We start from the raw sequence: 21,353 nt of genomic DNA, 5'->3' as shown, positions 1-21,353 counted from the left end.
ACAGATTTAGTTGCATCGACCTTGGTTTCAATCAAGGTACACACCATCCTGGGTATTCATGATATTCTATTGATGGAAAGAATCAATTGATTCAATATCCAATGGGTCCGTGATCAATGAGCAGGCGCAGTTGCCGCCATTAGAAATCTATGTCCAATACCAAAGTGTGCATGAAATGGCCCGGAATGCCTGGAGCGAGGGAGGGAAGCTGCTTCCCGAAAGCCAGTTTCTAGGATGTGGCTGCATCATTAACGGGCCAGCAGCCAGCAGGTGCAGACTGGAATGATGCGGTAGTCCGCATATGTTTGTGATCGACGATATCTGGGAGTGGGAGAGAGGTTTACTACCCTTTATTCCGAATCGTGTACCAAGGACCAGAATCTGGTAGTGCGCAGCGATCCAATCTGCGGTGGGTAAAAGTGGGCAGGCCGTCGGACCCTGGGATGTTGAGATCCATTACTTCTCTTCCATTCCAGCCCATTCTTCCCAAGAAAGCGTACCGGGCAAGCGTCATAACTGGCGTCAGTTGGACTGCTTGAGAGTCCGGGTCTTTCCCCAGGCAGTGCACGGGGGCCCACACTTAAGCAGTGCTAACCGACAAAAGTGGGCACTTGGGGAGGAGATGTCGCTGCTGTCTCATATTGCTCGCTAGTCCTAACCCCAACGCTTTGCCAGAATAAATACGTGGACGGACCTCTGGCTTTTCCCCTTTGCTGGTTACTTACACTCAACCATTAAGCATTTAGACCTTGGTTGTGTGCTGTTTACGCTTCACCTCTTGGACACCATTCCCAGCGATCTCGAGGGATTCCCCAATGCGGCTTGGTGACTCAGAATTGAGAAGCACGGACCAATCATAGTTACCCTGACGCTTTAAATACGGCCTGCCCCCAGCACCTCTGTCACATGCTTTTCTCTCGACTGTGCGCTTTTTTTCATTCCTTACCCTTAACCACTTCTCGGTAAACAATCATGGATCGAGGCCTCTCAACAGGCACTCATATCGGGGATGATGATGGACTTCGCGAGAGGTTTCAGTCCTCTCAGTCCGACTCATCCCTGGGCGCTGGTGCACTCACTGCTGCCGGTGAGGTCGAAGCCAAGGATGGTACAAGCCAGAACAAGAAAACCTTTGGCAGGACCCCTGATGGTACAGGTAGGCATTCCATTGAGTGATGCGTTGAGCCTGGTTGGAATTAGGCATTTTGTTAGCATTCAATGATGGCGGACTTCTACGTTATAGTGGCGGAAGTTGGCGGCTAATTTACCTCATTGCTTCTTAGTGTTCACGGTGCCCCAAACCCACGACATGGTCTCTCAACTCCTGTCGCCTTCGGAACCTAAGAATTTGTCCGATGTGATAGTTCTGGCTATACTGGGAGCACACATCCTTTTATTGTGGTGGCTCCCGGACTTTGCCAAAATACCTGTGTTTGCGGTCATCTACCTCTTCTGGCGTGCAGCTTACAATGCCGGAATAGGATGGCTTTTGCATAACCAGTCCCACCACAAGACCCTTGTGCGCTGGGCAGAAAAGACAAGGATCTTTGTGAACCCCTCTACTAACCAGAATCCGCACCCCAACGTGTATAACTTGCTCAAGCGGGAATTGGAGACTAAGATCCCTACAGACTATTCCTTTGAAGAAGCTCCGATTGAGTACAACACTTGGCTTGTCTTTAGACGCTTGGTGGACTTGATCTTGATGTGCGACTTCACGTCATATTGTCTCTTTGCTATAGCATGTAGCCACCATCCTGTGGGTGAGAGCATGTTGATGACAGTCTCGCGTTGGTCGGCCGGCATTGTGCTCGTCCTGTTCAACCTTTGGGTCAAACTAGACGCGCACCGCGTGGTTAAAGACTATGCCTGGTACTGGGGAGACTTCTTCTACCTCATCGATCAAGAGTTGACGTTCGATGGCGTCTTCGAAATGGCCCCTCACCCCATGTATTCGGTCGGATACGCCGGGTACTACGGTATCTCTTTGATGGCAGCCAGCTACAAAGTACTCTTCATCTCCATAATCGCCCATGCAGCTCAATTCGCCTTTTTGGTGTTTGTCGAAAACCCGCACATCGACAAGACGTACAACCCTCCTCCACCGCGGAAGCGTATGACCGAACAAGACTCTGTATCTACATCATCTCAGGCCACTGAGCCTTCCGTTGCCTCAGCGTCAACCGATGAGCCACTGCCCCAAGCGACAACATCCCCAAGCGGCCCACCTCCTTCAGTTCACAATCTCCTGGGTTTCAACAACTTGGATCTGTATCGGATAACGGATACATCATCAATCCTGATCCAGCTACTCGTATTTGCACTGACCGTTCTGACGCCCTCAACGCCCCGATACCAATTTCTCTTCGTGGCCAATGCCGCGGTATGGAGACTGGTGTTTTCGGTGGGCATCGGATATCTTTTGACCGAGCAATCCAACTGTAAAGCGTGGACCCGTCATTTTCTTAAGTATGGTGAATCACCTAATGAGGCCTGGAACCAGTGGAAAGGCACTTATCATCTGAGTATGATTATGTGCTATGCTAGTTTCATTGCTGCCGTATGGAAAATGTACACGCTGCCCGCTGACTGGGGCTACGGTCTGGTCTTGCTCCGTCATGTTCTGGGCGCCGGGCTCATTAGCTTGCAAATCTGGACCTCTGCCAGCATCTACGAGTCTCTCGGGGAGTTCGGCTGGTTCTATGGTGACTTTTTCTTCGAAGGGGCCCATAAGTTAACGTATAACGGTATTTATCGCTTCCTGAACAATCCTGAACGGGTGCTGGGTCTGGCCGGCGTCTGGGGCGCTGTCTTGATCACAAGTAGTGGCGCGATTACATTCCTGGCCCTCTTGAGCCACATTCTAAGTATGGCCTTCATCCAATTCGTGGAGCGCCCGCACATGCAGAAGCTGTATGGTCGAAGCCTGCGACAGGATGCGGGGCTGGTCAAGAGCCTGAAGCGGACCCTGCCCCCCACTCTTCGTCAGCTTCATGGAAGCGTGGACAAGATCTTCGATGATTCCTTCGAGTTTATCGAGGATCTGATCGACACCGCTCGCCCTAAACTAGCTGCCGGCGTTAATACCTTTGTCAAGGACACTACTGCGCTATTCCAGACATATCCCGCACGTGTGACCATCTCCCGCATTGATGAGGACCTCGCTGGCTTGGACTCCCGGGACTATGCCCTGGAAGTCGAAGGCACGGATTCATCCTCTCTCGAGGAGTGCGATAAGAGTACTGGTAGAGAAGGTGCCAACGCTCGCGTGCCCCTCGACAGACGAGGCGATTTGAAGAACCTGGTTTTCGAATACGGCTCCCCGATCAAAGTCAAATGGACCGCTCCTTTGAACCACAGCAAGAAGGACTGGATCAGCCTGTACCGAGTCACAGACAATACCTCGCGTGAAGTCTCTCGCGTCTCCTCTCAAGGAAGATGGGTCGCCACAAACGAGGGTTTCTATGACAACCTCACCTGCGAGAAGGGCATCGTAACCAGCGACATTGTCACCCAAAACAGTGAGCATCGCGACGTCGCCACCGGCGAAGTCATCTTCTCCGGCGACAAGCTCTTCTGGACTCAAGGTGTCTTCGAGTTCCGTTATCACCACAATGGCAAACACAATGTCATGGCGATTTCTCGTCCCTTCGAGATCCGCATTCGCCGCTTCGATGAAGAATCTTTCGAAGATAACCAGGCGTCTGTCGAAAAGAGTCTCCTCCCTGTTGTCCGCAACTGCTTCGATCGTGACCCGGAAATTGCTCCCGAAACTGTGGAAGAGCAGTTCGGTAGCCTTGTAGAGCGTGATGGCAAGTTCGCTAAGAGAGTGGTCTTTGCTGTACATCAAATGTGGGTGACTATACTACTAATAATTCCAGCGGCCAATATTCAGTATGCTAATTAATATATTACCTAGGTTCGGTATCGAATTCGCCCCCGAAGTTGTCCGAGCTGATGGGACTGTTCGGAATCTCGCTTGGAGGATCTGTAATGCGAAGCGGGTCTTGGTGAGTATCTGTCCCTCCACAAATCAGTCCTTTCCGTTTCTTCAATACAGAGGGCTAATAGCTCATATTTATAATAGGCTCCTTATAGCATGACCAGAGATGGTGCTACAACGCCCACTGAGGCGCATGAGAAGGATGAGGAGTGAAGAGTGTTTCATTTTTTACTGACTGGGTGGGGGTGATAAATGCAACGACGTTGCGACTTTTTCTGCTTCCTTATTTATCCCATTTTCTCTACTGCAGATCGAAACTGGGTCGGCTGGTGTATTACAGGAGAGACTAGTTGTGTAGTTGCATGGTGCTGCAGAAAGTCCGAGATGGGATTACGAATGATAAACAAGTGTAAATAAAACTTCACCATACATAAGGCTATTCCACTTCTCTGTTACTTTTACTTTTGGCTTTACGGGTACTGAAGTTGTAGGTGTGTAGTGGGTATATGGAAGACAAGTATTGGTATCAAGATGAGAAGATATCATTATTTTTACTAGCTATCATAAGGCGGACAAGACGAGAGAAAGTCTGCAGGCAGACGAGAAAGTCAGCTCACGATCCACTCAAGAATGTGGTTCTGAGATATAGGGCATGGACTCTATTCCAGGAAGAATAGAGTATATGGAAGGATCAGCCAAGCCGGGTAATTCATCCCTTCCCCTGCCAGTTCCGATCCCCCGTCAAGCCATCCAAAACGAACGACGAGGCGGGAAAAAGGCCCTGACACAAGTCAGACACAACAAACATACCAACGCCGACAATGCGGACAACAGCGATATAGCCTACCTCTCCAGGACTCCACAACCTTCCTCCCTTGAACGCCTGCACATCTTCCCGAGGGACGATAGCGAGCGTAAGGTCCAGTATAAGGGAGATGGAAAAGTAGATCGATGAAGTCATATGCATGACATTGTTGGATGATGCAGGCCCGAGGGGCGGTTCTCCAAGAAGGAGATCATTGAATGGATTGACTTGTTGTCATCATCGACGCGTGGGTTTGTTGTGTTTATGGTTTGTGTGTAATCGAAAGTTATAAGCATACCTCTTCTGATGAGTCCAGGATTATGTAGCTCGGTGTGTGCCAATGGCACTTATGATTTTACAATTCCCTAGAGAAGTCTTGAGAGCTGTCAGTAAGATATTTGACTGAAAGCAATGAGTGGATCAAGTAGTGATGTTTGTCCAATTGGATCAGGAGTTTTTGGTAAGGTATTTTGTTTTCTTCAAGGTTTTTGCAGAAGCAGAACTGAAAAAAATGTTTCTCATCATTGGATGCTGGTCCAGGGTTGAGGCCTGGAGGGCTGGAGGACGGGAAAGAGGGTGGCATACCAATTAGTTTATTACAATGGGAGGTTTGAGGTGATATAGCTGTCGCTATTATCCTAAAATCTTAAAGCAATGTCAGCAAAGCTACTCAACCAGACATGGAAGAGAAAACACAAGGCAATTGTAGTGCATAATCAGATGGTGATGCATGTTTGTTCAAGGCCCATTTGTTTGTCGCCAGAACTGAAAGATTTTTGGATCTTGTTCATCAAGCAATGATAGGAAAGGAAGTGAAGAAGTGGGAAAGACTCACATTATACTAGTTAGTAACAAGTTGCCAATAAAGGCAGACTTGAAATAATTGAAGTCTCAACATAAAAGACTTGCTGCTTTTCGCAAACAATCAAGCTTGTGTGGTGCGGGAGAAGAAGAGGAAGGAAAAGCGCGAGTCGAAGCGAAGAAAAGGAAAATTGGACGAGGAAAAAGAAAGCGCCGAATTCCGCGCTGCCCGCCTTGCAAACCATGCAAACTTCCCTCAAAATTGTAGATGACCGCTTCTCGACATCGACAGCAGCTCTACTTGGCCATCCAAGTTTCTGACCCAAATCTTTGTCTCGCTTCCTCAATCGCTTGTCGCGCTGGTACGAGGATGCCAAGTCATGTGTAATGACTGACAGACGAAGAATCAATGGGCCGCCTAGCGGCACGAGGCCGGCCGTTTTCGCCTCATCTCTCAAGTCCGCTTCTAGCATTTCCACCGGCAGACCACGACGTCAAAGGCAGCCGGATGAGCTTCGCAAGATCTGTAAGAGCAACTACGATTCTTGTTGGATGATACTATGGCTAATGTACTTTAATTCTAGTCCTGAAGACTGGTCTCATCCCTTCGGCATCTGGTTCCGCCTATCTTGAATTCGAACCCTCCGCATCACTTGCTGCTGCACGCTCAAACCCCCAATCCCTGATTCCTCCTTCCTCGGCATTGAAGCTTGCCTGTACAGTCCATGGCCCTAAGCCCTTGCCGCGTTCGGCAAGCTTTTCGCCCAACGTCGTCCTTACGACACACGTGAAGTATGCGCCGTTTGCTGCCCGCCAAAGAAAAGGGCATATCCGCGATGCGAGCGAACGGGACCTGGGTGTGCACCTAGAGACGGCGCTTAGAGGGGTGATTGTTGCTGAGCGCTGGCCCAAGAGTGGCCTCGATATCACAATCACTATCCTGGAAGCAGAAGATGATCGCTGGTGGGGCGATGCACCCGACTCGCATGATGCTCCTTGGGGAATGATGAATGTGTTGGCTGGTTGCATTACCGCTGCGTCTGCGGCAATTGCTGATGCTCGAATTGACTGCCTTGATCTTGTAGCTGGTGGTGTGGCTGCCATCGTCTCCGATGAGTCAGCAGAGGGTGAAACATCTACACCTAAGCTGATGCTCGATACGGACCCAGCTGAGCACAAGTCTATTCTGTCTGCCTGTGTCGTCGCCTACATGCCCTCTAGAGATGAAATTACGGAATTATGGCTCAAGGGCGATCATTCCAAGGCATCATTAGGCACTACTGATCAGAGTCTGAACCATGAATCTCTCATTGATGGGGCAGTGAATGCAGCTCGGGGTGCCCACACAGTGCTTGCAGAAGCTGTGAAGGAGTCTGCAGAGAGGTTTGCTGGTTTGTCTACCGGCGCAAACACGGTGTAATTGTGAACTTGATTTATGCACATGTGGCGTCGTTCAATATCATATATCCTTCACATTTTAGCACCTAATACAATGCGCTCCCACTATGCCTCCCTTTCCACCAACCTCTTATAACTTCGTATTTCCTCGTGCTGTGCGGTTTTATCTGCGAACTGCCATCCATGGCCATTCCACGGCGACGATGTCACTGTTTGGTGAATCAGTTACCAAGGGAATCACGTCTCTTCATCTCTTCATCTTGTGGTCTTCTACATCTTCTATAAATTCTTCCTCCCTTCTCTCTTTTCTTCTTCTCTCTCTCTCTCTCTCTCTCAACCAACCTTCTACAATCCTCTCAACCGGGCCAAACAAGGTGTTCGTCAAGTCAAGTCATACCACCTTGTCTCTCTACCCAATACTCCTAATACCTCATCCTCAACTGCTCTTCATCCACCGTAACAATGACTAAGCCTAATCCCAACGACACTATCGTGTTCCTCTACATGTGCCTCCTGTATTCTGACTTCAGAGTTGTAAGTCTCCCTTCTACTCAATGCTCCTCTACCCTTCCATACTAACATGTCCATCAGGTCGACTGGAAGGCTCTCAGCGAGGCCACCAACCTCAACAATGGGGCCGCGCGCATGCGTTACCACCGTCTGAAGAAGAACCTTGATGCCGTCATCAAAAATGGCAAATATGACTTGAGCATTGGTTCCGCCACCACCCCGACCAAGAAGCATGCTTTGGATATGATCACTGCTACCGACAAAGAAAGCAGTGTTGAGCCTAACAGCCCTACCATCGAACACTCTAGTGGAGTCGTCAGCATCGCCAATCTTCTTAACCCGGCATCCCCCAAGCGCAAGATGGCGGATGAGGTTGATGATGACTCCGAAGCCTCGACCATCATCGATAACAGCTTCCGCTTCATGCCCATCTACGCTCCTGTTACGCGTTCCCCCAGCTCTCAGGGTCTGATGCCGGCCGCGAAGAAGGCTAAGAAGGAGGAGTGAGGAATCGGTGTTCATTGCTTGCTTGCTTGCTCACCATATGGGAGCTCAAAGAGTCGGTTTTGAATTTAGTTTGCGGAGATATGACCGGCTCCTTTTTTCGTTTTTCTGTTTCTAGTGTTTTCCTTGCTTGGGGGAGTTAGTAGGTTAACTGGAATCTGGACGGAAATCGGGCGTTGGGGCGTTTGTATATATTATATCTCGGGCCTTTCTCGGTTGTTCAGCTGAGATGGGACTGGTTTCCAAGTGCCCTTAATTGAATGAAGGATTTCTCGTCATACGTCGGTTTTTTTAATTCAAGAGGGGGAGCGTAGGCTAAGATCGTAGTAGGCTAGGAGGCATTATTAGTACGTGCCATTGTCTGAGGGTCTTCGATTTTGTGTTGTTATGACTACTGTATTTCACCCAGGAATTCCGCCGTAGTATGATCGTGATCTCCGATACTTGCTATAGCTGTCTTGCAACCTGAGTTGAATGGAAGCCGGTAGTATGGTATATTTGCCCTACCAATCACCCTATAGGCGATTATCAGAGAAAATTCATTGAAGATGGCTGGTTATACTGATATCATCATATTAGTAGTTAGTAGAGAAAGTGTGTGCCATCTTGGACAGTAGTATACAAGCCTATTTACTGGACTGTGTGTATACAGAGCGGAGGTCGATATAGTAAGCTTACCTACAGACGTGCACAACATGGATTCCACCTATGACCTAGCTTGAAGGAAGACTATATAATGCATGAAATAATACGCCACACGCAGATTAACGCAATCTCACATAGTCACAATGCCACTTACAATGCTGATTGTCTTCCCCCCACAACCTTGAAGCACGTACATATAACAGAGCATCATATGATTATACGATCTTGTGGTTATACTTTGGTACAAACCACACAATCACCGCCACCAGGAACAGGGCCCTTGTACTAAATTAGTCGATCGATTGAGGGGCAGAAGTGAAGCGTGGATGATAATCAATCCCAGTGCGTTAGCGTCCATCAATCACATTTGTGTGATCGGAGCCGACATCTCTAGTAGGTTAGTGGTCCGGTTTAAGCATCATTTAGGCGCAATTGTAAGAGCCACTTTTTTTTTTTTTTTTTTTCTCGATATCAGGTACGGTCTAGATACGTCGGATTTTCTTGCGCATCTGGAATCATATCTCCGTTTGAAACTAATCTAAGGCTGAGTGGAGCTGTTGGAGGTAAAAGATGAATAATGGATATGCAGGGTATGCAGTAGATGAGATTTGGGAGGCGTGAGTACGTGTGTAGGGGAGACTGACAATGTCGATTATGAATACCTTGTTTATTATCGTACGGGTATACTTTCATATCCCAGCTCCGAGGAGAAGGAGTCCATGTATGATTATATGGTCCATGGATCAGGTTTTCCACTATTGAACAAGGTTACACTTCAGTTCGGGACAGCCATAGAAATTGGATACTTTTGAATCTCCTCCGTAAAATGTAGACATAACTATTAAGCATAAAAGTTCATCGGGAAGCAGTTGGCAGTATCAACTCCCGGCCGCCGGGGATAATTCCCAGCGAGGAAAGGTCTGGTCCGGCGGGTGTCCCCCGTGATTGGCTCCAGTCCCCTGACCTGTTTTTGCGGCGTTTGTCTTGTTCGGCCTTGGAACGGTCTCTCTTCCTTGTCAACATTCAATTTCTCCATCTCCAAGAGTCTCCATCATCCTATCCCACCCAGTCTCCAGTCTTTTCCGCCATGATCGCATCTTTTGATTTCCCAAGCAAGCATGGAGCCATCGCGCTTCGGCGTTTCAGCCCCTGAGATGCGCGATCTTGCTCCATTCCCCTCAATCTAAGAGGATGGTTCCATCTCCGATGCATGGTTCATAGTCATTTAAACTTCCCAGCTTGCTCGTGGTGAGCCCCCTGCGGCTTCCACTTTCCAGCGATAAACAAAAAATCAATCAAAAGAGGGGCATGTGTGACGAGAACACCGAGAGTGGAACAGCTAATTTTAAAAAAAAAGTTCCTGTCACAAAAGCAAATATAGGGATCCAACGTCGTCGTGTCAAACGGCACTGTCACATTCCTCCGTTAGTGCTGGGCTTCCAATAGCGGCCCAGGGTCGGGCATCTAACATGACCTGCCCCTGTCAATCGATACGGTGAATGGGGCGGGCTTTACCATAGTACACGCCCGGGATATGCTGATGCTCGGCTCGAACGAGGCCTTCCCGCTTAGTGACCAGGTCGTGGTTCGCTGTTGGTGGACGATCAACTACCCGATAGGTGCAAGGGCACGTTCATCCTCTCCGCGCTAATTTCATAGGTGTTCGTGTGCTCCATTCCGCGCGAATACTCGGCTTCTGATTGGTGCGCGCGGTCGGTTGGTCCATGGCCCTAAGCCGTCAACTCCTCGTCCCATGAACTCTGTACCTCCTCGACCCCGACCCACTCTGCTGTCGGCCGGCCTATGGTTACCGTATGTGCCTGGTAAATAACGTCAGGTCTGGATCTTTTGCTAATATTGGCATGATGGCGGTACTAGCTCGACCGCACGTCGTGCAGATCCAATTTCGACGCCCTCGCTGTCAGGTGGACTCGGGATTCTAGGTTTATGCATAGTGGGTATGAGGACGTTAGGGCTTTGCTCTGCTGCACGTTCTACACAGTCGCCAGTCAGCACAGCTGCTTCGATTGTGTGCTGGGCACTGGCCGCTGGGATTCCACAATGGCCACGAGGAGGGGGTCCCTGTAATCCGTATAAGCACTTCAGACCGCGCCATTCGACTAGGGCAAATAATTATCGCAGAGCCATGGTCTTCGAGCGTTGACCGGCGCAATGCGCATCTAGCTCGCAATTTCTTTTCACAGGTCCCCTCCCGTCCGCCGGCTCAGCCCCATCTTGTCTTGATGGATTACGGAGACCTGGACCACTTCTACCCCTGATACAGGCACGAACAATTATCGGATCTGCGAACCGGGCAGCTATCCCACGTAGACGATCCATTCTTTGTTCATCGATGCTGCTTTTCTCTTCTCTCAGCTTCCTCGCTCTCCCTCTCCCCGTCATTCTTCCTTCTCATCACTCCTTCATCCTCTCGAGTACGGAGTGCTCTTGCGTGCAGCGACTTCGTTATGAGTTAGACGTTATCATGACAGCAGCTCTAGATTACATTCCTTTCCTCCATTCATCTTCTCCGATCTGATCGTCATCGTCATCCCTCGAGAAGCTCGTATTCTAACGTCCGAAAGTCTCGTCGCATTGTTACCATAAACATATCTCCGCACGCACTTGAGCGTTGCCACACACATCACAGCCATACCAAATCTATCCATATGGTTTAGCTGCAGCTGGTGACACCATTATGGTTGCCTTCAAGCGATTCTTCCATGCGGAGAAATCTTCGCCGGCAAATTTGGACGGCCAAGAAGCTCGGGCAGGCAGCGTAGGAGACGATGATCACGGCTTGCCCAACATGAAGACATCCCGGCGCATGGCCGCGGGAGTTCATGACCAGACGCCTGCAGAGCAGTGTGAAGTAACGCACAATCAGCTACAGTCAAGGCCCCTATCCTCTCGTTCGCATGCGCCTCCATCTCGGGCATCAACTCGCCCTCCGGGGAAGGTCACCCGGCACGTTGATCTGCTTGATGCTTTGTTCTCCTCGCACCGGTATCACATCCAAAGCAGCAGCACCTTGTCGCCGATCACACCATACAATGAAGACATAGCCGAACGGAACATGGCTCCCTTCTTAAGAGGACTGGCGCTCAAAAACGCCTACTCGCATCCGGTCTCAAGTCTGTATCAGGAAGACGTAGCAGACCGGAATATCTCGAGTAGAGGTAGCAGTCGCTCCATTCCCCGCAGTACTAGCTCGCGCTCTCAAGCTACACCACCTCGTTCCCGGCAGGGCTCACAGAGGCATGTAGACAATACTTGGGATCGTCCGCAGTCACGGGGGAAAAGCACGCGGTTGGCGCGGTCAATCTCTCCGGAGAGTTCGGTCTCTGTACCTCAATTGCGTACTGAGGAGCGCCCTGGCTCTTCGAGGGAAGGCGCCTTCCAGAGAAGCTCCCTGCGATCTCAGCGGTCTGCCCCTGACTTGCTGGCTGAACGGAACAATGCGCCTAGGGAAGAATCAGTGTCGAGTTCAAATGGATACTTGGGCATCCCTCCTGCTCACAAACAAGGCGACAAGTGGAGCAATACGCCCCTACCTGATAGCCCAACACTACCACTATCTATTGGTAGTGACAGTACGAGCGAGACTGAATCCTTTCAGGATACACAGAGCACTCCTCCAGCATCCCCTCGTCAAGGAAGCAAGAAGAACATCCGAGACCTTTCTATAAACACAAAGCTAGCAGCTCGAGGAAGTCCAACTGCGAAAATTGCACATCGGGCGATACAGCCGCCTACTCCCAGTGCTGTCGATCCCAAGCAAGCTCCTAGCATTGCGGAGGTTATGAACAGCCCTCTCCCTGTGGGAACACCAACATCCATCGCCTCCATGGCTCCGTCCAACGACAAAGTCATCGAGATTATGGACATGTTCAGGCAGGCTTTTGCTTCGACCCAAGAGGTCACACCACACCCTACCTTTGAGAGTCTCCAAGATGCTATTGTCAGGGAGATCAATTCTCACGAGGCCTTTCAGCGCATTTCCTTCCCCACTGAACCCTCACTCACTCCTTCGCCGTCTCAGGAATCCTTTGACAGGACTCCTCATGTGCCATTGTGCCCCGCGCCTGGTCTGGAACGGAGCCTTTCTTCAAAAGAAGGACAATTCTCGAAACTCATCCGCAAAAGCTCCTTCAAAAAGCACAAGAGAACTCCTGAGCAGCGCAGAAGCATCTCCACGAGCGTTCCCGTGACGACTCTCCGGGCCACACAGACAACAAGTCGACGCAGGCACACTGATGCTCCTCTCCCCTCCCCAGGAGTTCTCGGCAACAGGGAGACGAAGCAGCAAAAGATGGAGAGCCCTCAGGAGGAAATGACCTACATGGATCTACTTCAATCGTTCCGCCAACCTCCAAGCAACTCAGGCCGCGCTGTATCCATGAGAACCAACTCGTCCCATGGCAACCTAACAAACATGAGCGGTGCCCCATCAGTCCTCCGCATGCGCGCACAAGCCTCCCCAGTCAGAATCAGCCAGATCAGCTACTCAGAAGACGACAGCGACGACGAAGAAATCATCCAACTACCCAGCGTTGGCGGGACACCGCACGTCTGCATCCAGGGTGTCGATCAGAACAACGTCACCTACATGGCTAGAAACACGACTCCGCGCAACGCGTACCGCCTCATGAACTGGCCGCGGAAATCAAGTCCCAATGCGTACAGCAAAAACGCCCTTTCCAGCGAGCGGATCCCTTCGCGAACTTCGTCCAGAAATGGACAGCAGTTCTAGGTCACCGCACTGGGTGCAGACTCGTTGACTGCTGCTTTCTTGCTAATGCTTCACTCTCTTGATACCCCCATACCCCTCCTCTTTGACAATGATACCCCTCGTCGTGTTCCGAAAAGAAAACAGCACCATCATGTCCACTCTCTTTTACAACCTATAATCATAAATTCGCTTCTTCCCACCCTTCACCTGATATGATAGTCTCATGAAACACATGCAGACTAAACACTTTTCGATCCCTACAACCCCACGAGTGACCCTCAACACTCCGCCCACGCGCTCTCTCATCGTTTCTATACAAACCACAGTCATTTCACTTTGCATACGGCATTCAGCTTTCATCTCTTATTCGGTCACTTTCTTCACTCATTCATTCTCGGCATGGATTCCGCATATATTTTTTACACTGCATCTCTCATTTTCAAGCGTCCTAGCGCTCACCCATCTGTATCCTTCTCTGTCAACCTCACTATTTCTTTCTATTTCTCGCCAGCGAAACTACTAGGCAACCAGTCCTTGTCATCACATGAAAAAGTAAGATAATACAACCATACTATAAATAAAAAGAGATTATATCAAAAACATGGTACTTTCAATTCAACTCGCTAGCTACTGAAACGACCTATATCTGACTCCCCCGATGGTAAACCGATGAAAGGTATCTCAACGAATATCATATCTGCCCCACCCAACTCGCATGATCCATGCAATTGTATGCATCTAAACTCCTGAATTTCACTTGTTTCTTTTTTCTTTTATTTGTTCTTTGTCTTTTCTGAAGACGCTCGTGGATTTCTTTTTAGGGTCCCTATGTCGAACTCAACGTGAAACTGTATTGGCAGGAATGGAAAAGTCATAACAGTCATAGGAAGGAAGGAAACTGGATGATAGAAAATATTTTAGGAAAAAAAATAAAATAAAATGAAACATCCGAATCCAACACGGTAGTAGTAGTAGATTGCGTTTAGTACGAGCCTGTTGGGATGATTATGTTAGATATATTGTGGGTGAGCAAAGTAGGGAATCTGGATATGAACTTACGTCCGAACATGCACCACTTCTCGGCAAAGCGGGTGCAGTGGGGGTTGGTACACTTGGTCTCGCCGGGGACGATGCCCTCGGGCTGGTCGAAGGGAATGCAGAGAGACTTGGCACCCATGCTAGGAGCGCGGGCATCCTGGGGAACACCGGAGTCCTCCTCGTGCTTGCGGGCACTCAGGTCCTTGATCTGGTCCTCACACTCCTCGGTCAAGCAGTGGGGGATCAGGCAGACGTTCTTGTCGTTCAGGGCGGGGGTGAAGTCATCCCAGTTGGTGATGATCTTGCGGTGGGAGCGGTACTCGGCGTCGGCACGGTTGTACAAGTCCTTCTGGATGGTTTCCAGGAGAGCGGGCACGGCGGTGGACAGCTCGGAGATCTGGATGGGAGCCTTGCCGTCCTTTCCGGGGACATCACGACGAGCAGCAGTGACGAAGCCGCCGGCAAGCTCGCCAGGACCGAACTCAAGACGCAGAGGGACACCGCGGAGTTCCCACTCGTTGAACTTCCAGCCGGGGGAGTAACCTTCTCTCAGATCGCTCTCGGCGCGGACGCCGGCGTCGCGGAGGGTGGAAACGAGGCGCTCAACCTCACCGTAGAGCTTCTTACGCTCCTCATCAGTGGTCTTGGCGGTGATACCGACGGGGACGATGATGGTCTGGGTGTCAGCGACACGAGGGGGGAGGACGAGACCGCGGTTGTCACTGTGGATCATGACCATGACACCGAGGGTACGGGTGGACAGACCCCAGGAGTTCTGCCACACGTGGAGAGGAGCGGCCTTCTCCTTGTCGTCGCTCTTGGCGGAGGGGTCCTCGACGGTGATACCGAACATCTTACTGAAGTTCTGGCCCAGACCGTGGGAGGTACCACCCTGGATACCACGACCGGTGGCGGGGATGTAGCCCTCAACGGTGGTGGTGTAGAGACCACCGGCGAACTTCTCCTTCTCGGTCTTCTGACCCTTGACAACAGGAACAGCCAGAAGTTCCTCGTAGATACGAGCATAGAGGTCGAGGATTGTCATAACCTCCTCGTGAGCACCCTCCTTGGTCAGGTGGGCTGTGTGACCCTCCTGCCACAGGAACTCTCTGGTTCTGAGGAAAGGCTGGGGGTGCTTGAACTCCCAACGGACGACGGAGTTCCACTGGTTGAGCTTGAGGGGCAAGTCACGGTGACTTCTGATCCACTTGGCGTAGTAGGGGTACATGACAGTCTCAGACGTGGGACGGATAGCGATCTTCTTCTCCAGAGGGGTGGAACCACTGTAGCAGAGAGGGGGTTATCAGTGACTTGTCTATATGAAGGTGTGTCTAGAGATAAGGAAACATACGCGTGTGTCACCCAAGCGACCTCAGCAGCAAAACCCTCGATGTGATCCTTCTCCCTCTGCAGCACATCCTCAGACACGAAAAGAGGGAAAGAGCAGTTCTTGACGCCCATCTTCTTGATGTAAGTGTTGAACCACTGCTGGATCTCCTCCCAGATGAAGTAGGAAGCGGGCTGGCGCAAATCAGTACAGGTCGTCGACGGGTTCCCGGGCGAACATGACAACCCACCTTGAGAATGAAGCATCCGGAGACATCGTAGTAGTCAAGCATATCACCCTTGGTCAGGACCTGCTGGTACCAACCAGGGAAATCCTCCTCCTTGGCGACATCGATACCGATCAGAGCAGCACCCTCGATCTTCTTCTTGGGAGCCTTGGCAGCGGGCTTCTTGGCCTCCTGCTTGCCAATTCCCTTGTTCGCGGCCTTCTCAGCCTTGTCGGCAGCCTGCTTGGCCAGCTTAGCAGCCTTCTTTGCGGCGTTCTTGGAGACCTCTCCCTGGGGAGCATCGGCATCGGCGGGGTTCTGGGTGCGATCAGGAAGGGTCTGGGCGGCGGGGGCCTCGACAGGGGCCGCAGCGTCAGCGGGAGTTTGGCTTGCCATGTTGAGAGGGAGACAACGGTCGCGCAAACAGCAGAGGAGGACCGGATACGAAGGGAAGGCGAAGATAAGAGGAAGATCTGGGGCGGGAAGAGGGGTTGAGTCAAAGTGGGATGCATCTGCAAATCTTCACCGCCCGGGGCCGGCAGAACTTTTAGTGCAAACATTCGAGGCGAACGTCCAGCGGCTTCAGGCATTTGGCTGTCGGAGCTTGTCTTTCCCCCTATTTCCTACATCTCCGTCTGTTTCACCATCATGGCAGGCATCTTTGAGCAGCCGCGGAATGCGGACACCCTTTGTGAGTCCTCTCCCCAACTCCCAAACCCCTTCCCCTGACAGCTATCACTAACCAGTCTCGCACAGTCTTGGGGGGGCAGAAAATCACCGGCGCTGATGTGCGGGAGCAGAACGGTATGAACTGATGGATTTCCTCGTCCAAGGAGGTCGATGCTGATGACGATGTAGTCCTTGCTACGCAGGCCATCGCCAATGTTGTCAAGAGCTCTTTCGGTCCGTCCGGTCTGGACAAGATGATGGTGGATGATATCGGTGTACGCATCACCTTTCGACCCCGCGTTCAATATAGAGCAGTTCCCTGATGGTTTTATAGGATGTCACGGTTACCAATGACGGTGCAACGATTCTGAGTCTTCTCGATATTGAGCACCCCGCTGGAAAGATCCTCGTGGATTTGGCCCAACAACAGGATAAGGAGGTCCGAACCCCCCGCTCCTTGTGCTCCACACCCTGTCTTCCTATACACACGATGCTGATATCAGTCTAGGTCGGTGATGGTACTACCTCCGTCGTTCTCATTGCTGCCGAACTCCTCCGCCGCGCCAACGAGCTGATGAAGAACCGCATACACCCTACCACCATCATCAACGGTTACAGGCTAGCCCTGAGGGAAGCTGTCAAGTACATGAACGAGAACATCACCACAAAGGTTGAGACGCTTGGAAAGGACAGCTTGGTCAACATCGCCAAGACGTCCATGTCCAGCAAGATCATTGGTTCCGATGCCGATTTCTACGCCAACATGGTCGTTGATGCTATGCAACAGGTCAAGACCACCAACCAGAAGAACGAGGTCAAGTACCCCGTGAAGGCTGTCAACCTGCTCAAGGCTCACGGAAAGAGTGGTCGCGAATCCATCCTCGTCAACGGCTATGCCCTCAACTGCACCGTCGCTTCCCAGGCCATGAAGACCCGGATAACCGATGCGAAGATTGCTTGTTTGGACATGAACTTGCAGAAGGAGAGAATGAAGCTTGGCGTTCAGATCACAGTCGACGATCCCGATCAGCTGGAGAAGATCCGTGAGAGAGAATCTGGCATCGTCCTCGAGCGTGTGGAGATGATCCTCAAGTCTGGTGCCAACGTCGTCTTCACCACCAAGGGTATCGACGACATGGTTCTCAAGCTCTTCGTTGAGAAGGGTGCCATGGCTGTCCGCCGTTGCAAGAAGGAAGACCTGAGACGTATTGCTAAGGCCACTGGCGCTACCCTGATCAACACCCTCTCTGACCTCAACGGTGACGAGAAGTTCGAGGCTTCCTACCTGGGTCATGCCGAGGAAGTCGTCCAGGAGCGGATATCCGATGATGAGTGTATCCTTGTCAAGGGCACCAAGGTTCACAGCTCTGCCTCCATCATCCTGCGGGGCCCCAACGACTTCAGCTTGGACGAGATGGAGCGTTCCGTACACGACTCCCTGTGCGCCGTCAAGCGTACTCTGGAGAGCGGTAGCATCGTACCCGGTGGTGGTGCCGTCGAGACGGCTCTTCACATCTACCTCGAAGAGTTCGCAGTCACAGTGGTACGTATTCCACAAAATCCTCAGCCTCAGCCTATTCAGGCTCAGCACTAACTCCACTTCCAGGGCTCCCGCGAGCAACTCGCCATCGGCGAATTCGCCCAATCCCTCCTGACCGTCCCCAAGACCTTGGCCGTCAACGCCGCCAAGGACTCCTCCGAGCTCGTCGCCCAGCTCCGTGTCCGCCACGCTCTCTCCCAGCGCGTCCAGGACGGCGACGCCAACGAGGAAGAGAAGGCCATCGCCAAGAAGAAGACGTACCGCAACTACGGTCTCGACCTGACAAAGGGCCGTGTTCACGACGCCCTCAAGGCCGGAGTTCTGGAGCCCAGCATGGGTAAGATCAAGCAGCTCAAGAGTGCTGTCGAGGCTTGCATCGCCATTATGCGTATTGATACCATGATCAAGTTGGACCCTGAGAGGCAGGAGGACGATGGCCACGGTCACTAATTTATTTAGTCTTGTTTTACGTATGGGGAGTTCTCCTTGCTTTCTTCTAGACCTTTGTGTGGCGAGGGCTGAGAGAGAAAAAGTATAATAAGATGTTCATGAGTACAAATTTACTACCTTATTAAACTAGTATTGACGCAGATGTTTCTCCTGGTTTAGTCTTCTTGTCGTATGTTTAACTTCTTGTGGCAATGCCCAAGGGTGGGTGGAGTACTAAATCGACTTATTACGGTGTATTAATCACTTCAAAGCACGGCACATATGTAAAGCAGCAGCAGTAGCAGCAGCAATGTTCAATCACAATAAGAAAAGAACGAATTCCTCGTTGCCATGCAATAAAATCCAGCGCTACCAACACAAAGCAGCAGAGCACCTGAAAGGGGAAACAAAACAATCCAAAACACCCCGCTAAATCAATCATCTATGCTTCTTCCGACGCCATACAATGCATGCAAACCCGGTGAGCCGTGAAACAAAAAGAAACGAAACAATTATGTAGTCCTTCAAATAGGTCATTCTTCGTCGTCATCATAGGAGTCTGGGGTTTCCGCCCAGCCACAGCGCCATCTCTTTCCTTCTGCCTCTCCACTGGTTCTGAGGTCTCGGGCTTCAGGTCCTTCGCGCCAGCATCGAGCGGTGTAGTCATCGCTGACGGTAACAAGTTCGCCATCGGCGGTCCATGACACGGCGGAGACTTCCTTCACATGGCCCCCGACTAGGGGTGTTCCGGACTGGTAGATGGGGATGGTGTCTTCTACTCGTCCTGAGTAAGCACGACGAAGACCGGAGCGGGTGGCTGATGATGGCATCGGGGGAAGGAAATCATCCTCGGCGGTTGTCTTGTGATCATTGGAGAGGAATCGCTCATCTGTTGGGAAGAGGACGGAACAGTTATCGGCACTCCCAGCAGCTAGCATCTCTGGTTTGTCACCGGTGGCTTTGCGAACTCCAACTTTAACATAGAAGGTTGCAACTTGAAGACGCGGATGACGGAAGCCATATAAAGGTCCTAACCCTTCCTTGTCAGACCCACCGGTGCGACGTGGTCGATTGTTGTTCAGAGAAAGCTCGGGGGCACTTCCCAGAACCAGATGTGACGTTGAGTAAGTGTACACAGTGCCGTCCCGACACAGCGTGTATAGCCTTGCGCCGTCTCCGCCCAAGGCCATTGATGTGACAGCAAAGCCCCGGTACTTGATGTGGCTATCCGGCTGTCTGGTAGTAGCCAAAGGAAGAACTGGACGGCCACGGCGGTTGTTGTGTGCCGTACGCAGATCCCACAGCCTCACGCAGGAGTTCGTGCTCGAAGCCGTGACGAAGAGGTTCTCGCGACCTTGCGGAAGGAAGGCCAAAGAGGTAACGGTAATATCTGAACGGCGAACTTGGGGTTCCATTTTCTCTGGTGACATGCCGGTTTGCGACGTCCATGCATGAGCGCCGTGAATAGTACTCAATACCTGAGGGAAGGCGGTCTTGGAGGTGATGGAGCCAGCAGTCGTTTCTGCGTCAGATTCAAGCGAGCACCGTGCCTGCAGGCTCGGTCTGTCGAACCCTTTGCATCGGAGATCCCATATATTAACATTGCCATCACGACTGCAGGTCGCAAGAACTTTGTTATTGGCCGCTGGTTGGAACTGAACCTGCTTGACGGAGGACACATGGTTGGATAGGCAATACACCGGCGTCTGGGTGGCCATATCGATGACCAGTGCTGTTTGGTCTCCAGAGGCTGTCGCCAGTAGCATATCATCGGATGAAAACTGCAGGTCCATGATCGAGTTCGTATGTGGGCGGAACGTAAGATATGCTCGAGAAAAGCCGCTCTTATCGTCTTTGGCAGAATCCAACAACCGAATGCCTCCCTCCTCATCTCCTACTGCAATAAGACTATTGGCTGTGGAGCCGGTTAGTAAGTACACACAGACAGAAAGCAATCCTGTTGTCACCCACTATTGCATGCAGCAGTGCAGAACGGCAAGACGTAGCGGTCACCGGAAATATTCGCACAGTTGTGGCTGTCGTTTGGTCGAGAATAGAAGTTTGACGTCAAATCCTGCCAGCCTTCATGGATTATGAGCGTACCGTCACAAACATAGGGGGATGTACAACCTACCAGCTCCTGAATTAGACCGCATAGTCACTCTATTGGCCCGAAACCCCGAAAGGCTTCGCATATACAATGCTCCGGAGGATTGCAAGGCCTGCGACCGGCGAACCGGGAGAACCTGTCGAGGAGGTTTTGTAACAGCATTTGGCTTGACATCATCATCCCTCGATTCGATCTTGAGCTGGATGTCTCGAACTGGTACAGCTACTTCTTCGTCATTCTGGACTGCATGGCGGACCTGAACCTTTTTTAGAGGTGACGACTGCAAGGGAGAGCCAATTGAAGAGAATGAAAGCTTCCGTTTCCGGGTCGGTGTGCGTGTGAAGTCAGGTGCTTCTGGTCTATGTTCAACGGCTTTGGATGTCCTTGTAAAGGCGGGCCCAAGGCGATTGACGGCAGGGGAGCTGAGGGCTTTCAAAGCTTGGCGATTGGTTCTCACTGAGCTTGCACTGTTCCCGCCATCCAGCATGGAACGAGGCGTGAAGAACCGTCTAAATGATCGTGGAGTGACCGGGGGAGGCTTCTTGGGCTTGCGTCGGTAGCCAACGTCGGACGCTATCGAGGGCGGCGAGGAGGGAGGCTCCTGTGATGTTGTAGGAGGAAAGACGGGCTCAGACCGAGGTACTTCGGGGAGATCATGCCTGGCATCCATTGTGCT

At 51.3% G+C, this 21,353-nt stretch overlaps 6 protein-coding genes across 6 annotated transcripts; 5 read left to right on the top strand and 1 right to left on the bottom strand.

Annotated features, from left to right (window-relative positions):
* Positions 1–972: 972 nt before the first annotated feature.
* On the top strand, positions 973–4,156 carry CHO2 (phosphatidylethanolamine N-methyltransferase; the record flags this gene model as incomplete). The annotated part of the gene is made up of 4 exons (XM_041692240.1): positions 973–1,156; positions 1,284–3,852; positions 3,920–4,010; positions 4,088–4,156. The coding sequence occupies 4 exons, from the start codon at positions 973–975 to the stop codon at positions 4,154–4,156; spliced, it is 2,913 nt and encodes a 970-aa protein (XP_041545645.1).
* A 1,780-nt stretch (positions 4,157–5,936) lies between these two features.
* MTR3 (3' exoribonuclease family protein) lies at positions 5,937–6,969 on the top strand (the record flags this gene model as incomplete). The annotated part of the gene is made up of 2 exons (XM_041692239.1): positions 5,937–6,075; positions 6,134–6,969. 2 exons carry the CDS (start codon positions 5,937–5,939, stop codon positions 6,967–6,969), a joined length of 975 nt encoding a protein of 324 aa, XP_041545644.1.
* Positions 6,970–7,409: 440 nt separating this feature from the next.
* On the top strand, positions 7,410–7,964 carry AKAW2_60145A (uncharacterized protein; the record flags this gene model as incomplete). The annotated part of the gene is made up of 2 exons (XM_041692238.1): positions 7,410–7,481; positions 7,539–7,964. 2 exons carry the CDS (start codon positions 7,410–7,412, stop codon positions 7,962–7,964), a joined length of 498 nt encoding a protein of 165 aa, XP_041545643.1.
* A 3,340-nt stretch (positions 7,965–11,304) lies between these two features.
* AKAW2_60144A (uncharacterized protein) lies at positions 11,305–13,359 on the top strand (the record flags this gene model as incomplete). Its single annotated transcript, XM_041692237.1, has 1 exon — positions 11,305–13,359. The coding sequence occupies one exon, from the start codon at positions 11,305–11,307 to the stop codon at positions 13,357–13,359; it is 2,055 nt and encodes a 684-aa protein (XP_041545642.1).
* Positions 13,360–16,577: 3,218 nt separating this feature from the next.
* Positions 16,578–18,588, top strand: CCT1 (chaperonin-containing T-complex alpha subunit TCP1; the record flags this gene model as incomplete). Its single annotated transcript, XM_041692236.1, has 6 exons — positions 16,578–16,620; positions 16,686–16,733; positions 16,788–16,873; positions 16,933–17,037; positions 17,107–18,141; positions 18,205–18,588. The coding sequence occupies 6 exons, from the start codon at positions 16,578–16,580 to the stop codon at positions 18,586–18,588; spliced, it is 1,701 nt and encodes a 566-aa protein (XP_041545641.1).
* Positions 18,589–19,100: 512 nt separating this feature from the next.
* On the bottom strand, positions 19,101–21,347 carry AKAW2_60142S (WD40 repeat domain-containing protein; the record flags this gene model as incomplete). The annotated part of the gene is made up of 3 exons (XM_041692235.1): positions 19,101–20,482; positions 20,539–20,649; positions 20,702–21,347. 3 exons carry the CDS (start codon positions 21,345–21,347, stop codon positions 19,101–19,103), a joined length of 2,139 nt encoding a protein of 712 aa, XP_041545640.1.
* Between the last annotated feature and the right edge of the window lie 6 nt (positions 21,348–21,353).

Source organism: Aspergillus luchuensis, chromosome 6, assembly GCF_016861625.1.
Source record: "Aspergillus luchuensis IFO 4308 DNA, chromosome 6, nearly complete sequence".
NCBI lineage: Eukaryota > Fungi > Ascomycota > Eurotiomycetes > Eurotiales > Aspergillaceae > Aspergillus > Aspergillus luchuensis.
The sequence above is the reverse complement of the archived record's forward strand: the minus strand, read 5'-3'. Positions and strand labels throughout refer to the sequence as shown.